The 19,612-nt window shown below is 45.7% G+C and overlaps 1 protein-coding gene across 7 annotated transcripts in view; it reads right to left on the bottom strand.

Moving 5' to 3' along the window:
* LOC119185596 (uncharacterized) overlaps positions 1–19,612 on the bottom strand; it is a 96,623-nt gene that overhangs the window by 61,651 nt on the left and 15,360 nt on the right. For 2 of the 7 annotated variants that reach the window (XM_075883168.1, XM_075883169.1), the window contains exons 5-8: positions 17,037–17,105; positions 15,614–15,674; positions 10,888–11,052; positions 4,824–5,009 (exon numbers count right to left, since the gene is read on the bottom strand). In XM_075883168.1, coding sequence (XP_075739283.1) covers positions 4,824–5,009; positions 10,888–11,052; positions 15,614–15,674; positions 17,037–17,105 — 481 coding nt within the window. The remainder of the gene's footprint in view (positions 1–4,823; positions 5,010–10,887; positions 11,053–15,613; positions 15,675–17,036; positions 17,106–19,612) is intronic. The other 5 variants (XM_075883171.1, XM_075883172.1, XM_075883173.1 and 2 more) reach the window with 3 other exon arrangements.

Genomic DNA, 19,612 nt, shown 5'->3' with positions numbered 1-19,612 from the left:
GTAATGTGTGCTGTGCAGACACCAACGACGGCAGCTGCACTGCCGTCAGCAACACGAACACAGCGTGAAGGGGCTGGAGTCAAGACTTTCTTTAAGCGGTCACGAAGTGCGAGCTCATAAGAGAAATTTGGGTGCCAGTGTCGACTAAAACTTTAACAGATAAACCATCCACTTTTACATCAATCAAGTTCTAGTTGGTCGAGAGGGTCAACAGAGGAATTGTAGGGCAAGTCGTAGCAGCAGCGTCACCTCCAGGAGCTGCACCAGTTAGTGTTACGAAGGAAACCCTCAGGCGAAGGACGGGGATGGGGAGCGGGGTGGCAGCGGAGGAGACCGCGAGAATCTACATCGCAGTGAAGGCAAGCGGCTGTATTGGGCATTGGTCGTGGCAGTCATGTCGTAATGGGCTGAGTCATCACGGCAGGGTGGTTCTTGGCTAGAAGGGCGGGCTAATGCATCGAAGTTCGTGAAGTTTGGGCTAGTGCACGAGGACAAGGTCCACGTGCTTCGGCAAAGACGCGAAATGTGTCCCACTCGTTCGCACCAGAAGCAAATTGGCCTGTCGTCAGGCGTCCTTATGCGTTTGGATCTTGGATACGTGGAGCGGGATGCCGGTAGTGCTGACGGGTGTTCAAGGTAGGTGAATGGACATCAGGTCGGTGCACAGAACAAATCGTTTGAAGGCCCGTGTTTGCTGATTCTTGGCGCACAACGCTCTGTATGAGGGATATGGTGGGCTGAGGATCGTTCGGCGTCGGGACCCTGAAGGGTGCTGGTGACATCGCTTCGATTTCACGTCGAGCGACCCCCGTAATGTCAGCAGAGGGTAGATTGGGCTGGGACTCAAAACTGAGGTCCTCACAAGTTGACGTTGCAGTGGTGTTAGGAAGACGGGTGAAGTGGTGGGCAATGCGACGGCTTTTAGCCTCTTGAAAGCGTCGGCACTCTTTAATGACGTCTTGAACTGTCGAACAGCCTTTAAATACAAGGAGGCTAAAGGCCTCATCAGCGATGCCCTTGAGTAGGTGCGCAACCTTGTCGGCTTCGGTCATGGTGGTATCAGCCTTACGGCAGAGGGTCAAGACATCTTGAATATAGGCCAGGTAAGACTCCGTGGATGTCTGGACACAGTTACCAAGTTCTTTCTTAGCGGCCTGCTTGCACCCGACAGATTGACCGAATAACTCGCGCAACTTCATCTCACAGACGTCCCAGCTGGTGAGCTCTTCCATGTTGTTGAACCATGCCTTCCATGTGAGTACATGTGCGCCTGTCCATTGCACGCTCACAAGCACTCATTTACTTCAGTTGACATTAAAAAACCTAGCAACGCCCGCTTCGCTTTGCTGGCCTGCGACGTGTAGAGCTATGATCCGAGGATCTGCCGTTTGGAAAAAGGTCTATCATCAAGTTGTTCAGCGTTTTATGCAGCACATTGCGTTCACACACAAAACAATCACAGGAACACAGTTGATGTTCTGTTGACTCACCACTATCGCACGAGTCACACCTGGACGCATCTGCCATTCCTATGCAAAAAAAAAATTTCAGCATATCCACGGAGTGAATGATGATGAGTGGGGTGAAGCGTCCGTCAGCCCATCCGTGCTTCAGTCTGTCCGTTCTTGCTTCCATTCGTCTGCGCGACCATCCGTGCATCCATCCATGCATCCGTCTGCGAGTCTGTCCATCCATCTGTCTGTTTGTCTGTTCATGCGTCCACCTGTCCGTACGTCCGTCTGCTAGTCTGTTTGTCCGTCTGTCTATTTAGTGAACACTTTAAGTACCGCCATCTCCCATCTTGCATCCCCTGTGGCACATACCCGCTCTAGAGCGGGTATGTGCCACAGGGGTATGTACGCTTTCGTGAAAGCTACTTCTAACCGCAGACGGCACGGTAAAGTTGCGTCCCTGTGGGAGAGGCGCGATGGAACTCGAAGCCTGTGAAACAGTGGGCAGGCAGGGCTTGGAGTTCCCACACCGGCGCACAGTGTGATCTTTTTGTGACAGACACATCTCGAGTGTGCACGACTGCTAGAGGCATTCACGGCTCAACACAGGGACCAACACATCGCTCGAGGCTAGAGGGGTCTTAACTAGCGGGCCACAACCGATGAGGCATCGTCATATGACGTCAGATACAGCAGCACTGCGAAGAGGGATTCCATGCCTACCAAAACTTGGTTTTCGAACCTGCATGAGGCCACTGACATAAAGAATATCAGCTATGAGGCAGGGTCAGGGGATGATGAGAGTGTAGCGAACATGAGTGGCATGAAATGCATGGAAATGAGTGAACGGGATGACTTCAAGTAGGTGAAGAGCTCGAGTTGTCTCGGTACTACTAAAATTGGTGGTTGTTGAAGAGAATGGAGATGAGAATACAGGAGGCGACAGCAGCACTTAAAACTGGGAAGGTACAGCTGAAAACAACGTCGGGCAAAAGGAAAGTGAGACCACGCAGAATGCAGACATCAGCGGCTAGAAAGCTGCACATTTGGATCCGGATTTGAAGGAAGACAACGGGAAGGATAGAGGTAAGAAAGAGGAGGAGAAGGAAGAGAATGGAACGAGCAGTGAGAAAGAGGCTGGCAGCGTCGACGAAAGTGGCCCGGCCGAAGAACAAAATGAACATGGCACCTTTGTGAGAGAGCGCAGGAGGAAGAAAAACAAAGTGGTGGGACTGAAAAAAAGCAAGCCAGGGTGACTTATCTAGGACAAGCCAGGGTGACTTATCTGGAAGGTGGCAGACGCGACACGTGCCTTCAGCTAGGTGTCACATCTGGCATCTTCCAAAGGGTAATTTGGTTGATATGGGGGATTATAGTCCAAAAACCACCAAACGATTTTGAGAGCGGCAACAGTGGAGGACTGAAAATTTCAACCACCTGGGGTTCTTTAACGTGCACCGAAATCAGCACACGGGCATACAGCATTTTCGAAAATGCAGCTGCCGCAGCCAGGATTCGATCCCGTGACCTGCGGGTCAGCAGCCGAAAACCTTATCCGCTAGATCACTGCGACGGGGCAGCTTCCGAAGGTGCCCGGGCTGCTTGTCGAAGACAAGGGGTGCGAGGAAAGCGCCAGGGAGTCCGAGACACGAATGAGGCAACTAAATATGCAACACTAACAAGAAGCAATGGGTCATAAGAGAGCACAAGAACAATGCGGAGGAAGCCACCACCGAGGAGGATTCAGCAGTAGTTTCGTGTGTGTGAATCACGAGCGTGCGTCTTGCCGTGGCAAAGGCTACTCCTATTCTGAACTGAGCAGACATTCATAACCACGAGAAGCAGAGACGTTTGCGGTATCTCACCCTCTCTACTGAAGGGGAGCGAGCAGTGTAGAGAGAACCTACTTCCCTGTCAAATGTCAAAGATGGTGCTTACGACTAAAAAAATTGGTCCCTAATCTGGATGTTAACTGTAAATGTCGTCGAAAGATGATAGTCTTGTGTCTGGAGAGAGTGAACAAAACGTTTATTTGATGTTCTGCGCAAGAAAATCGGTGAATTGTATTCTGGAGGCGCTGCGTTAGAGTGCCTCGAGCGTGTAGCTGAGGCGAACGAGCGCATAGAGGCATATTAGACCAGAGCACCATCTAGCAGTTATTTTCGAAAACGAAGGTGTGCGCGCTTGCGGAGAAAGATGCGCGCCTGTCTCGGAGGTGATAAGGTGTAGAACGCAAAGTGACGGGCAGGTGCCACCACCGCGTGGTCTTAGCAAAGTGTTGGAAACAGTTAACTTTTTGAGCATCGCATTGCACTGTCAGTGCAGCGCAATAAACGCTACAGTCCTTATAGTTAGTTACGTGTGTGTGCCTCTTCTAGTATGAAGGCACACATACAAAACATCGACGAGTTATGGTGCCTCAGATATGCGTAATAATTGCTTTTTAATTGACAATCGCATAACTATGAATGCTGAATCTTAAGCAATATTGGTGGGCAAAACAGACAAATGTACAGACAGACAGACCAATATAGGTGGGCAAAACAGACAAATGTACAGACAGACAGACCAAAATTCTTCGGTCGAAGGTCCCCAAGAAAGACTATCATCTTTCAAAGTGTTTGCAGACAGGGATGAGGAACTTTATAGCACTGCCTGTGGACAAGAAGGGCGAAAAACCTACAGCACAGCCTGTTTGTCTTCTCGGTCATTTGCAAAAGTGCCAAGCACGTGAGTGCGGGATTGAGTGTTTGGTGAAATGGTGGGCAGAAGGGGTAAGGTTAAGTAGAATGCGTGGACTTGATCATTAAATCATTTACTGTGAGCTTGGGACTCAAATGCAATAATATTTATTAAGAAAACATAAAAACAAAATTTTACCACAAAATTCGGAAAGAGTACAACCGCCTACGCACGAAAGAGTCAGAGGGGGAAGGGGGGCTGCCATGTCTGCCCCATATGCTCCAAGAGGTATGCTTGTCCCACCATTGTTTAAAGCACAGGATTAGGCCCGTGCATTATTTGGTAACGGCAGCAGAGAAACAGTGGTCTTGCATTGAAAGAACAGTTAAGTACCATTTTTGCTCCCGGAAAGTTGGGGACGAAAAAAAGGCTGCTGTGAGAAATACATCTTCACTTAATTTTCATTTTTGCATAACTACAAAGTTTAAACTGTTTCCTGTCAAACGTATCTGGTGGGGCATGCTTCAATGAGACATTATGTGGCTGCAATGACTTGAATATACAGATGAACCCCTTTATAAGGCATGCTCCAGACAGCGATTTTCGCCTTTTATATGAGGTGTCTCTTATAAACAGGGTACCTACCATGCATTATTGATGTCAAGAAGCATGAACAAAACGTCTGCGTACCTGTTGGAAGTGCAACTACAGGCAATGGGCGTGCTGGCTTCCGCTCTGAGTCGTTATGCTCTGCCAGTGGTACAGATGGCTTTATGTGTTGTGGCACCTCTGACCCCTTTTTGCTCGAGATTCCTTCAGCCTGAATGTCGGCAATTCGCTGCCGGCAGTAATAAGACAAAGGACTGACAGGAATACCTGTAGAGAGTGACGAATATTTAGATATCGCAGATAAATCTGGATACTCTAAGGGTGTGATATTTACAATTTACACCCCTGATGCCAGAACATTGTAAGAACCTTACCACGTTCGAGTTTTTCAAGCTGACAATGGCAATGCATACACTGGGCGCTGATGATTACGACTGCCAAGATATGCATCACTTTGCGCAGCTGAAAGATGTCAAATTCAAACTAATCACTGCTCATAATTGTTCAGCGAACTGTGAGCGTGGGAGGAAGACACAGACGAAGCAAAGAGGAGGCACACAGCACGAGTGTTCGTGCTGCGTGCCTCTTCTTTGCTTTGTGTGTGTGTGTTCCTCCCACACTCCCAGTTGGCTGAACAATTATGAATTGCCAACTAGCCTACCTTTCCATCCTAATCGCTCCACGCCCTCCTTGGAAGAATCTCCCTTTTGTCACTGCTTAACTTGTTAATTTTGTCATGGAATATGATTAACTTGTGAATGTTTAGGCATTAGTAGCCGTGCGATGGGCGACCGAAGCTGCTCCAAAAACTTGGTCAGATACATGAAGCTTGTTGTAGCAACGTACTCAGCAAAATATTTGCAGTAAAATCTGTGTGTTACAGTTACGAGTGCTTTGACTGGGCACATATCCTTTTTCTTCAGCAATGTTTTTTTAAACTTAGCATCGGCAAGGCGGAATCGGCCGATTGATACACCTCGACAAGCAGAAACAGAGACCACTGAGACCACTTCGACGATCGAGACCACTTGGAAGATACTAGCCCTTTTAGCGATATCAGTTTATATCATGATCACAAGTGGTTGTCAGATAAGAGATGTTCTTGTGTTACATGCTTAACTATACCACCTACCAGTAGCCAGTTTATCAAAAACATGATCCCATGAAGTTCTAGTGAATCATTTAAAAATAATAGTCTGGTGCAGTGGAACCACCATTATACAACTTTCGGGGGACCATGCGAAAATGCAATACTTGTATAATCCAGGCGTCGTATTATCAAACTTGTATAAGCCAGTGCGAGAAAACGAAACTGAAACAGTGTTGTCAACAGCCTCCCATCAGAAGAGTCGCAGTGTCATCGCTATCACATAATGGCGACAGACCATGAGTTCGCGTATAATGCCTTCGTGCACGACTGAACTGTGCGCATTGCAATTTGTTGGCTTGTGAAGTGCAACTAGTGATCTCTCGCTATTATCACGAAGACGGACATCAAGTGAAAGTAATTTTGCACTGTGAAAACAGCTGTGTCGCCACCTTATGCATGCGCGAGCCTGTGACTGCGACAAAGCAAAGACATCAGCTCTATGTCGATCAGAGCAAGTTTCTACGGATTGAAAACGAGAAAAATATCAGCTCTTCGGCCAGCTGAAGCTACTCTTTGTGGCTATAGCTTGTAGGTAACTACTCCAGCCAGAGGGAACACAAGCTTATGTTTTGCACTCTTGAACGTTTGGACGACGTTTGGTTCTAGTATTTTTTCGGATGGAATCTGAAATTCGTCGAAGGCTGCGGGGTCCGCATAAAACTGTGTTATATAACCAAGGGTTATTTACATTGCTTCTATGAGGATTTTGCTGGGACCAAACAGATTCGGTGTAAAATGCGGGTCGTCGCCAAACCGAGTTACATACAGTCGAAGTTCCACCTTATACATAGGGTTGTTTGTTTTCGGGTTTTATATTTTTTCAAATTCGGGGGGTAAAAATCGGGCGGTATTTTTCAAACTGATATTCGGGGAAAAATCCGTTTTTTTGCGAAACCATTCCTTACTTCGGGTTTTTTAGGGTTAAATATACGGTTGTACTTATCAGAACTTACACTGAGCTTATCAAAACGTATCAAGGGCTTTTTAAGTATAACACGTTAAATTTGGTGTTTCAAGCTGGTAATTGGGACAGACACCAGAGTATTATAGCAAATACAGTATACAGTATACTACCCGAAATTTTGTGTTTGTTTGAAAATGAATCAGTGGTGTTTGAAAATGAATGAATCAGTAAACATTGACTCTTAGAAATTATACATTTTATTCTCGAAAATCTGGTCATCAATTTTTTACACGTCCTTGTTGACATACATTATCATCTGCATGCGCAACATGTCAGTCTCCATTCGAGATCTGTCCGGTCGTTGAACATATCTCAGCTGGGAGAAAGTTCTCTCCACATCACAGCTACCATTAGCTAGGCACAACAATGTCAGTGCAGCTTTTGCAAGCCTTGGGTAGCGAGAAGTAGAGTCATGCCAATACTCGATTAGTTCGACAGCTGGGTTTGTGGGGCTCGCTTCCAGCAAATACTGGTTGAACTCGTCATTAAGGGAATCTACATTGTCGGTTACGGACATGAACAGAGGTCGGTAGTCCTCAAATGACTGCCCCAGCAGACGCTTCTGAAACGGATCAAGGACGGCTCCCAACTTCCACAAAGTTAGCTGGTTTTCCTCTTTTTCTGAGACGTTCCGTCCAAGAGTGCAGCGCCATTTTGTGGCGAGCTTTGTGCAGAACTCTTCAGAACACGTTTTTACTAAATTAGCGCTGCGCTTGGGTAACATAGACAAAACAGCTTTGGCCTGATCACTTTTACCGATCATTGCCGAAAGCTCCCCGACAATCTGCTGCAGCTTCACGTTTACCAGGTGATTAAAGCTGGGCATCAAAAGCTTCCCACTTTCAAGCGTTTTCTGGGCTTCCAAAAGTGGGCCGAGTGCATCTCTCATCAAGATTGCCTTCGCATAAACAACTTCTTTTTCAGAAAGTATCCCTCGAATAGCTTCCGCTTTGCTGCTATCATGCGAGCTTTCAGCAAGTTCTGTTAACGAGCTCCACATTTCTACGGCTACCACAAGTGCCTTGTAGAAGCTTTGCCATCGATTCAGGACAACAGAAGGTGGCTTCTTATTGTCAGGTCCAAAGAGGCCATTAGAAGAACAAATTTCAGTGTACTTTTGGTAAAGCTTGTTAGCGTGATAACGCTCGAAACTTGATCACTACGGATCGAACATCAGACATGCATGGTAAAGAAATGGCATGGTCAACACTCACATGAATAAAGTGTGCTATATCTTTCACATGCAAGATTTGGATCCCTTCAGCCTGACATATTTCTCGAACCATCTTTCGCATGTACTCCGCTGAGTCTGTGGCTACTGCCACAACGTCTTTCCACGTCTTGCCAACCGTCAGGAGTGCCTTGCTAACTGCGCTGGCCACCGTGTAACTGTTCGATGCATTTACCCTGTCGACGTCGACCAGAACAACGTGCTTCTTCACGTTTTTCTGGCTATAGTAGCACAGGAGAGTGTTGATGGTAGGCACACCAGTGATGTCTGGGGATTCATCGACGATGACGCTCACTTTCACATCTCGCATATCATCGCGGATTTTCTCCATGTCCTTGTCAAAAGCTTCTTTCAGGTATTTCAGCCGAAGTCTTTGTCCTGTTGGCATGGTCTTCGCGGCCTTGCAGTATTTGCGCGCGAAGTCTCCCAGCAGTCCGTCCGCCTGGTGCATGCTTATTCCGCTGTACGCTAGGGCACGAACAAAGTCATGGATAACGCCATCCGCTTCAGTTTCTTTCGCACGCTGTCTACAGGACATATCAAAAAGCGTCTGCTGAGACGTTCCCGCAGTCTCAGCTTCCTTGGAAGCCAACTTGAACTTCTTATGACGAGATGACATTAGATGCTCACGAATTCGGTCGTAGGGCTTCTTCGCTGGATCGGTGACCATCTCGGTGTTGCAATATTTGCACACTAAAGTGCGGGTGCCTTCACTGTCTTTCGTTGCGATCTGGAGATCTTCATGTTCTTTACACCAGTCATCCAGTGTCTTTCATTTTCTTCCCATCTCCACGCTGAAGTTTCCGGTGCCGCCTTATGTCCGCGACGGTGGCTTTGCGCTCACAAGACGCGCCTGGTAATGCTAAGTGAGGATGGCGATATGCGTCTCGTCTCGTGTCGCGCGAGAGAGTGAGGGACGTTCGCGCGGGGTTGGACGCTGGGGGAGGGTATGGCTGGCTTCTTCGTCGCTCAATCTCTCCCCCACCGACTGGTCACCCGTCCCTTCCGCGTGAAATTCTTGGAAGCAGGAGCACATACACAAGACTAATCTGCAGTGGGCAAAGGGGCAGATTTCTTTGCTTTTCTTTCACCCTAAATTTGTTCACAATGTACTCGAAGCGTGGCCGGCCTCAAACGTGTTTCCCACTTTCTTCTGCAAGCATTTTTTTAGGGGGGGGGGGGGTGCATGTACGCTCTCACGCATGTGCGTGCAGAGGAGAGAGGGGATGTAAAGATTAGAGAGGAGAAAGGGGTGACAAAGGAGACAGGTAGTGGTGAGAAGAGAAGGGGAAGAGCATCAACACGAGTTAGCAGCAACTCACGATTGTGCAGATCGCTACAGGGTTTATCCGGGGAGAAATCGGGTTTAACCCGATTCTCCTGAAACTTGTTCGGGGTGCAAGAATCGGGTAAAATCAGGTTTTACCCGAGAACGAACAACCCTACTTATACATAACAATTGGGCTCGATATAAGCCCACGAAAATTCATATTCACGGAAGTATACCATACTAACTAAAGCAACTTGTGTCTAAAACAGTCTTCCACTCGATGGTGCAGAGAGACTTTGTTCAGAAGAAAAATTTGATTTTGCCATCACCCGATTGAAAATTTCTTTAGCTTTCAAAAAATTTATCCCACTTATGTACTCACTTTTTCAAAAATAACTTTTGGTTTTGGGCTTGGAAATGTTGATGAGAAATGAGCATGTATTTTCGTGTGGTCTCTGCATTTCTCTCAAAAAGATTTCAGAGGCTTATGTACCTTTTTTCAGGAACTATAGAGAGCATAGGCAAACAAAATTCTAATGTGTGTTGAGTCATTTAGATAGATGCAACTAGAACCTGTAGCATACGTGCATTTGAATTTCAGTATATAAAAAAATGACATTCCTAAGTGGCAGTTTTCATGCATTAAGAAATGCAAAAACATAAATCAAGCTTTTGTTGTGCAGTCACAATTTAAGTTACACTGTTGCAAATTTGCAACGCTCTGCAGATAGCTTATTCTTTTTTAAATTTGCTATGTAGAAAAAAATAAAAATAAAAAAATACAAGATGAAATGATTTTGAGCCCCTGTGCCAAGCTGCATCTGTCTTTATGATTCCTTGCAAATTTCATAGCCATATCTTATATTACTACATTACAGCCAAATTTTCTAACTCATTTTTAAGGTTTCACCCCAGCTTAGAGGGACACTAAAGAAAGAATATTTTTCACACGAAACTCTTTTAAATGAAATTGCTGCTTAAATGGAACAACTGTCGGTAATATGTTTGGTTTCGTACTTCAATATTATAACCCTGTTTATCTCTGAATAAACAAAACTCCTCTTAAAGGAAACACATTTTCCTGGTCCCTTCAGGTTTCAATTAAAAGGAGTCTACTGTATCAGTAAAGTACAATTTCACATTCCTGAAGACACCACTTGATCATAAGGCGACACATCGCAAGTGAGAAAAAGCATGAAACGAAAGTGAAGGTGTAGGAACCACCTTGCCATTTCCACACCAAACACCATCACTCGGTCCTGCATAGCTGTTAATCGTTTTGAAATCGGTGAAGTTACGGGCGGAGGCTTCAGCGAGAAATTTTAAAACGACACTTCTACTTCGATTTCTTTTGCTAATGATGAACTTACGAACGCAATACTCGTGGCAATACAGAGTCCTTGAATTTTATTAATCCAAACCAATTTACCGTTTCATTCAAGTGTCCCTTTCAAGAGTTTAAGTGCCACCGTCGTGCTTACACCACTAAGCCACCACAACGTGTTAGGGACAACGACAATAACTGCTTACTCTGTGGAAGCACTCGCGCTTGCTCAGACTCGTTGCTGGCACCTGTCCGCACAGACGATTTGATGAGACGTGGTAACCGTGAAACCTGGCAGCCGGTGATTTCCTTAGGCTGGACCAGTGTAAACGGCGATCGACACTGGTCTTTTGTCAGTGCAGCTGCACGGCCTGCAGATGGCCATCATGAACAGGCTCAGCTGACAGGAAGCACAAGATGCTTACAGGCAATGTGCTTACAAGAGAATTCTCATATTGCACCCATTAGCTGCTAAAATTCTGGCCCTCCGTACACACAGTGGACATATGAAGCAAATATGAAACAGTTCTGTTCTACTAATTTACACTTCACTACCGAGCGAAAGTGAAAATGCTGTTATCTATGCTGACCAGTGGTACTGATTGCATCAGCAAAAATCAACAGTCAACTCATAACTCTGGGATGCCAAATTAGAATGTCTGCATCCCGTGCTTACGGCTTTTAATTTACCCTAAGGCCGATATCTACTAGATTCCTTGCGGGCTCAGATAATAAGAGCGATAGTCCTCGAAAGGTAGTCCCGGGTTCAAATCTGGGACAAGTATGCATTTTTCCTCTGCTGCAGAACTTTCAATAACAGCGACTTTAAACCGTACAGAACCTGCTCACAATCCCCGCCGCAAAACACGTGCCAGAGACACATATGCTGTCCCTAGACAGAGAAATCAAGAGCTGCAAGAGCAGAGCTGTCACCACGTCTTGAGCTGCAAACAAATGGGACTCCCCACCCCATGCAAGCCCCAGCTGACTTGTCAAAAAGGATGCCTCAGTAACTATGTGAGGAGAACTATGTTGTTCTACAATGTCCAAGGCACATCCGACCACTCCTAGCTAGAGCACGACACTCTCAAATAACTAGTTCAATATATAGGCATATTCGAGAAATGCGGACAGCTTTTCTTGTACCTTTGTGCTACAAAAGAATGAAAGGCTACTTTTTTCTTTCGTGCCATCTACGTAATACTAGAGGAAACCCTAATTGAGTGCACCAAAAATTCCGTTAATTCGCGTTAATTGCACCAAAAAAGCCAGACCTGTACAGAACGTGCCGCAGGTTCACAGAAAAAGTTGAAGTCTTAAAACAATGCAGACACACAGACTAAAAAGAAAACCTCAACGACGGCAAAGCTCTACCAACTCTCACAAATTTTTGCATTGCTATAGACAGCTGTCAAGACAGTAGTAATGTAAGTCAACGTCGAATATATAAATTGGGACACTCTCAACCCGTGCAACTTTTGGTTGCAACACGGCACTATAAGAAACCACCCAGATGGAGCCTTTCAAAATGTCTCATGATAATAGTCTCACAATCATGCTCGATGTCATAACACCCAACATCACCGACGAAGAAAACCTTGACATCACCATGTACCTTCAGCGCGCCTGAGAAGCCAGACAACTTGCCCATCTGGACATCAAGAACCAGCAAACGACTGACTGCCGTCGTTACCACCTTCAATGACTTCACGAGAAATAGAAGCTCAACAAGTGTTTGGATGTGGATGCAGATGTGGGCTCGTGAAACTTCTACAGCGCTAGTTCCACACAAAGCACTAGAGCGCCTCGGCACTTCAGACTACGCGGCTGTGCATGTCGGATGGCAGTGCAAGCTCTCAGTGAAACCATGCAGGACCTGAAGTTGTCCACAAGAAATGCCTTAAGAGGGACGCGCTCTTTGAAAACCGAAAAATTGCAAAACAAAGCACACCCAGAGAACAGTGGTGCTTGCTCGGCGCGGTCTTGCAAGCACCACTGTTCTCTGGGTGTGCTTGGTGTGTCCCGTTTGCCATCGTTTCGCTCGGTTCTCACACGTGCTCTTCAATCTTTAACCACCTTTATGAGATGATCTTTCACCTTGTTCACGGGACGCTGATTGTTGTTCTGTCGCTAAGAGTGGGCAGGGCAAAGTTTGAGAGTCTGCACGCGTTCTGTTCAAGAAAGCGTCCGATAAGGCTCGTACGCATGGTGAGGCTTGTTCATGCGCCAATGCTGGGCGACAGTCACATAGATGCTGAGCAGCTTCTTCTTAGTCTTTTCAAGACGATGACTGCATTGATGCTTATCATAACGTCGAGGTTGCTACACCATCAGCGCAACGCTCCGTCGTCACAAGTGAGGCTGGTGTTGGGGTTTCCTGCTCAAGTGCGCCTGACGAGTTGCGCTCGCTAACTGCAGTGATTACGGCCTCGAACAGTGCAACGGTGTCGCCGACTGCATTTGCCAACAGGATCTTGGACGTTCGAGGAGTTAGCCGCGGAAGATAGCGATTGTTTTGCAACCAAACCTCGGCGCTATGCCGGCAACCAATGGGCAGCGGAGAAAGAGGCTTTACGTGTGAAAAAGACTCGGAAATGGCTGCAACACAAGCAGAAAAAGCGGAAAAGGAAAAGAGTCCTAAAAAACATTTCTAGCTACTTTGTAGGGTAATTTTAGACCAAAATACGAGTTCGAAACTTTCAAAGCCCATTTTCTCAAAATGACTTGTTTTGGCCAGTGAGGCTGTTTTGTCTGGCGATACCTCTTCAACCGTTCATCTCATTTCTATCAGATTTCTTTTATTATGTACCCTGATAAATAGCCCAAACAGTGACAGAACTGCTTTTTAAATTTGTTGCATCTGTAACTTGTGATAATCAAAATTTCATTGATAAAATCTCAATGGCAAACACCAAATTTGTTGCTCTGCTAAAACTTTTATGCAAGGAATTTGAAAAAAAGGTCTCTGTCGTAGTGTAATGCATCCATCCAAAAATCATCACAGTGAATTTCACGGCACTAGCCCATTGATTAAATTTACAAGCGCCTGACTGAAAAACCTATGTGCACTACCCTAATAAATGGCTGTAATTTCGGAACCAGTGAACCTAAATGCATGAAATTTTGTGGTTGTTCAAATGGCTTTATAATTAGACTACCCTGAAATTTCATTGGGAGATTTCAACAAACAAAAAAGTTGCCCTTCTGTGGTAGCCTCCCCCCTTGAGCAGTGTTGTAGGCGGAGTATTGAAGGACACAATTTGCTTTATTAGGAGCTTGCTCCTTTTGCCCACGGCTTGATGTACGGTGGCTGCCGGCGTGTACACTAGTGTTGCCAGTGTGTGCACTTCTGCGGTCGCCGCTTAAGGTTGCCTCTCCGGTGATTCCAAAATGCTCACTAGATGGCAAGCTGCCACCCAAGGCTTCGGTTTTCAATAACCTGCCCACTCTTCTCCACAAAGTGGCTTTGTAAGAAAGAAGAGCGAAGAGAAAAGCGTGGCGTCATAACTGTCTCTCTCTCAGGAGGTTACTAGAGAAAGGAATGTTAAAGAGAGGAAAAAAGGAGGGTGTCAGTGGTGCTTGGTCTGGTCGCGTGCAAACTCGCGCCGCCTCCGAACTGGGAGGAAAGAAAAACACTTGCCTGCTCTCAACCCCATTGAAGAATGCTAGATAGCTCCACATCTGCTATTTACGAGCGTTACGAATTCGACTGTAGCCAGCGGCCAGTATAGCATAAAGGGACAGGTGGTTAACGTGCCCGACAATGCTGCCTTCAGCGTACCCATCATGCGCTGGATCGTTAACAAGCGTTCCTACAGAAATGGTCTCGCCAAGAAACGCCCCGTGCACCACCGAGTAAGCTCCTTTAAGGTGACTCACTTTGTGGATATGGTGGCGATTTTTTTTATTGCCCACTTCTTGTAGGAGTTTAATGTCCCAAAACAAACCACCGCATGATTATGATAGAAGCCCTAGTGAAGGGCTCCAGAAATTTTGACCACCTGAGGTTCTCAGTGTGCACCTGAATCTAAGCACACAGACTGGAAACATTTTCGCTTTCATCGAAAATACGGCGGCCGCGGCCGGGATTCGATTTTGTGACCTGCAGGTCAACAGCAGAGTGCCTTAGCCACTAGACCACCAAGAAAGGTTCGCTTCTATTTTCAGTTTCAAACATCAAGACTATGTTTTCTGAGAGTGTAAAGCCACATGCCCTTCATTTTTATGCAACGACCTGTTACACATGTAGGTACTGGCCTGCTCAGGTTGCGAATGTCTCTGAATCTTTCCACTCCTCTGCAAAAACGCAGAAAGTTTTACACTGATGAGCAAGAAATGACGGATTTTCAGATTTCAGGTGACTGGCGTCTATCCCTGCTGTTTTCATTGCACTTTGAGCATTGGTTTCTCTCATTGGGCACAATTTTGGCCAACAAAGTGTGCCATCTTTACCGACTGCATTTCTTTTTGTTCATCCCAACCATGTGGCATCGTAATTGATATAAAACTTTTAGTTTGTAAAAATCCCTTTTGTTGTGTCGTGAGACCCCTGGTGTCATGCAAGTACACTGTCCATGACACTGGGTAGAGAGAGGCCTCCACTATGCCCTTTTCCTGCTACCAACCCAGTGAAGGCATGCCAGTCATGTTGCTCATGCCTCGCTCGCCAATCGCCCTTCTTTCCCCTCCATAAAACTACCTGCAATAAACACAGGAGAGCAGTCTCGCCGAAGCTCGGTTTATGTGTTCGCCCTCTGCACGTTCTCCCGTTGCTCTGCCTTTTTGCCAGCCTCACACGGGGTTGCCTTCCATGCTGTTTCCCTTATCTAACACCTTTATTTTCTACAATGTCGTACAGTATTTAAGCGAAACTATACTCCCTTTCAACCTGCACTTCACAGCGGCATATCTTGACAGAGGTGTGCAGCTTACCTTTAATATTTGTTGACGAGCACTTGCTTGTCTTCTTATCAGCTCTACCACCATCAGCCACCTGAGGAAAGAAAAATTGTAGGCACAGATGTGAAGAAGCGCATAGTGGTGTAGACCATAGGTCGGCAAACTCACTCATAAGTCGAGTCACTTGGACTCACTCAGACACAGATAAAGCTACGAATCGGGGCGTAATATTTTGGCGAGCCTGGGTCCGAGCGAGTGCAAAACACAAAATGTATATTTCGAGTGAGTGAGAGAGTTCCACTTTTGTTTTACCGACCTATGGTGTAGGCACCCCAAACTTTCCTTTTACAGTCAAGCCACCGTTCCGAGCAACGTATACAGAAACAAAAAGTGAAACACTTGCTGTTGAAAGAATTTCGTAGTGCTTATAGACTGCACAGGCAGCTCAAGTGCCTATACACAATGTCTCTACCTTTCGGTCATGTCACCTCCAATATTGAGCATGTGTGTGAAGACAACACACATTTAGTAGCCAGTCATTTTGCCCAGCTTTGGCAATCATTTCATGTTATCTGCAAAATAGGGGGAGCGCCAGCTGCCTCTGTTATCGGCCATGTGGAGAGCTTAGTTCTAGCTTAGCTGCTCGCTTTCGATTGCGTCCTTTGCACTGGCACGAAAAACCCCGATGCCCACCTTACCTGCATCTCTTCCCCTTCCCCTATCTAGTACCGTATTTACACCATTGTAGATATACTCATTTTATCTAAATCTGAAATCCATTGTGGGCAATTGACTTCAATCGAAACCAAATACTGTTTAGTTTCCATGGTAGACTTGCAACCGAAACCTAAATTAACAAGACATCGGGCACGCTATGGCATGGTTACAACATTAAGTTTATCTTCCGGCCGTGCCTGTGACATATACTACATTTCCTTGCATGCAAGCAGTACTTTAAGCAATGATTCGCTGAATCTTTTCTACAGATAATCCCTGCCAATTGCCGTGTAGCTAGCTTGTCTGTACAGGTCTGAGGTGCTGCCATGAAGCCACTATTCTAAACTGGAATCCCAGTTTTTCTTCAGCGACATGGTACATAAATGTCTTTATTAAATGCACTCACGATTTTCTTTTGTAGGTGTGTTATGCTGAGCAATTATAAAAGGTCAACCTACATTAGAGTCGACTCTGAGATTGAGTAAGTACAATGACTTCAAACAGCGTGCTCTTGATTGCCTGGCCAACAACATTGAGTGCTCTCAAATGTGTTCCAATAAGCTTCATTCTATTGTACCTAGAACTCGTTCCTGTGAATAATAAACAGTGCTTCAAGGCACTGGTACGTAAGCCACAAATACGGAAGCATAATGCAAACAGCGTTGTACCCTCCCAACGATACCGAGCCGCAACATGATTCCAAAACCTTAGAGCAACAGCACAAGGAGCAGGAACCCACCTGAGGTCGTTGCCAGCTTGGTGACAAGAGAAGTGCTGTGTCAGGTTTCTCCAAGACCTGTGCCCAGAACTGAAAGTGCACACGAAAAAGAACGCAGGGCTGAGTTACTAAACACATGTTATACTATGTGACAAGACATGCCAAATGCGAAATTGTAGCAAGTCGAAGAGTGACATTCAGTGATACCAACAGAACCAGGCCAAAATTCAGGCCGAGGCAGACTAATGGCTTTTTGGCGCCGAAAGAGCTCACATAGCTGCACATGTGGGTAGTGGTGCTGTTTACATAGATGCTGTATTACTTTTGTACATGATCCTTGCTTTCATATATAATCTGCACATGTAACTACTGAACGCTGAAAAATAAGAGCTTAAAAAGTCCTCACACACTGCTGTAAAGCTACCTTTCTTGCATTAACATAAAGCAGTGCGGTAGAATGAGCTTGCGCACTGAAAATATGGCTAATCCTTTTTAAAGTTCCCCATTGAATCATATAATATATTGAACTATACTCTGTTACACCACTTTGGTTCAGCACTACCAAGGCTACGGGGTGTAAGAAAGCCACATGCTTGCGTAGCGAAACGTAGCCCCTCATACAGGTGCCTTCAAATTGGCATGGTTGTCTAAAATTGACATTTGTTTGGTGTGTGCAATATGTTGCTTCATTGCATTCATTTCCTAAGCATCTAATTTTTTGTATCAGTTACCGGCAGTAACTATGGTTACAAATCAACATGGCAGCGCCCATGCAGAGCGACCACCCGCTTTGATTTCAACTTGCACTTGCTAAACGCCCACCGCACTGACAGCAACAGATAAATGGTCAAATGAGCCATCGATTTGTTTGATATTACTCTGAGGATGAAGCATCAGGTACATTTTGTTGTTATTAGTGAGATGTGCTGCTTGTGTAGCCATATCTGATAAGCCTAACGCGCCGATGCCAGGGCTGTGCCGCCAGGCGAAAAACACTGCATCGCCAAATATCAGACATGCGACCTCGCACAGCGTTCCGCGCGTGTCAGATGCTCTTTCGGTGAAACAGAAAAAGACAGAAAAGAAACATTGCAGCGAGAGACTAGAAGGAACGCGTCGAAAGAGAAGCAGTCATACCAGAGCCACGAGCAGCGTCAGAGAGCCACAAAGAGAAGATATCTGCTGGCACGAGCGTCTACCGATCTTCCGTAGAGCCACAAATCATATAGTTAAGTTGCCAAACTTCTTGAAGTTGAAGAGTAATGGCCAGTTTGACAGTATTACTTTTTAAAGTTCATAAACCACCCACGTTACATGCAATGAGCGTGGAAGGACAATTCAATGAGCAGACACAGCGCGAATGCATACATGTAGAGGGGCTGATCGCCTTTCTTATTGGCTGGGGACCCTGCAGCCTTCACAGTGCTGAAGGGAACTTCCGAAACAGAGTATAGTTGCAATATCTTTGAGATCTCAATATATGCAGGTTCAACTCTATACAAGTAAAACCTAAGCCGTATTCTGCCTTGCATTCCTTATTTTTCAGCCATGTTTTTACCAACTAGCATAACAAGAAGTACTCGGGGTATGTTTACATAATGGCGTGCCCTGGTCTTATAGGTATGGCACTTTGAATCACATGCCTAGAGCATTTTCACGGTTCGCAAAGATAAGCCCTGTCAACTAAACTGAAATAACAACAAGTGAACAATCCAACAAAGCCTAGCACACAAGCTATGTGCTAAACAGAGCTACCAAGAGACGAGCCCAAGTAAAGTCCCTGCTACCTCAAGTTCTGGAATTTTACGAGCAAAACATGCAAACCAGTTTCAAAGCTTGCAGTGGAAGGACTTTAATTGAAACAGGCACATAAACAATCTACATTACAGTCTGAAATAACTTTGGTAGGCCGGAGAGGCCCCAAACAGATGATAGAAGCAACTGGAGATCGCCTCCACGATTAAAGTAGAATGTAGATTTAGTCCCACTCATGAGCTAGATAGCACAGCGATTGACATGTCGGTGTAGGGTGCAAGTCTATGTTCATCTGCCTTCAAGAAAAAAAAAATGTAAAGCTGCCTCAGTGCTTCTATGTTATACTGTATTTTCATGTATGCTGCATTTCTGGAACTACATCCAGTGACAAGTTCCATCTCGGCCGTGGCATCCCCCTGTCGAAATGGGAATGCCACGGTCGAGATTGAACTTGTAAACGAATCTAGCAGCAGAAATACAGTACACCCACTAAGCGTGGCCTTTGCTAGAGCCACACTTTTCATTGCATAACTGTGATTTTAACACCATGTCAAGCTTTACTGCAAGTGTAGCAAACCTCATCCGGCACGGGAAAGGTTTGAGACAGCTGCAAGCCCAGACAGCCAGCTTGCGAAACTGTTGCAAAGCCTAAGCTGGCTTGACCAGTATTTTAAAATAATCGGGAAATGTAAAACTTTAAAGAAGCATGCATTGTGGCAAAAGATTCACAGAAGGAAGAAAGAATTGCATCAGCCTATTTGTAGCACAAACCTGTGAAATCTGAATGATTACTTCAGAAATTGCAACCTTTTAGCTTTTTCAGCTAAGAGTAGACTGCTTCA

The sequence above is a fragment of the Rhipicephalus microplus genome, unplaced genomic scaffold, assembly GCF_043290135.1.
Source record: "Rhipicephalus microplus isolate Deutch F79 unplaced genomic scaffold, USDA_Rmic scaffold_15, whole genome shotgun sequence".
NCBI classification, from domain to species: Eukaryota; Metazoa; Arthropoda; class Arachnida; order Ixodida; family Ixodidae; genus Rhipicephalus; species Rhipicephalus microplus.
Note: the sequence above shows the minus strand (reverse complement) of the source record. Positions and strands in the feature narration are given on the sequence as shown.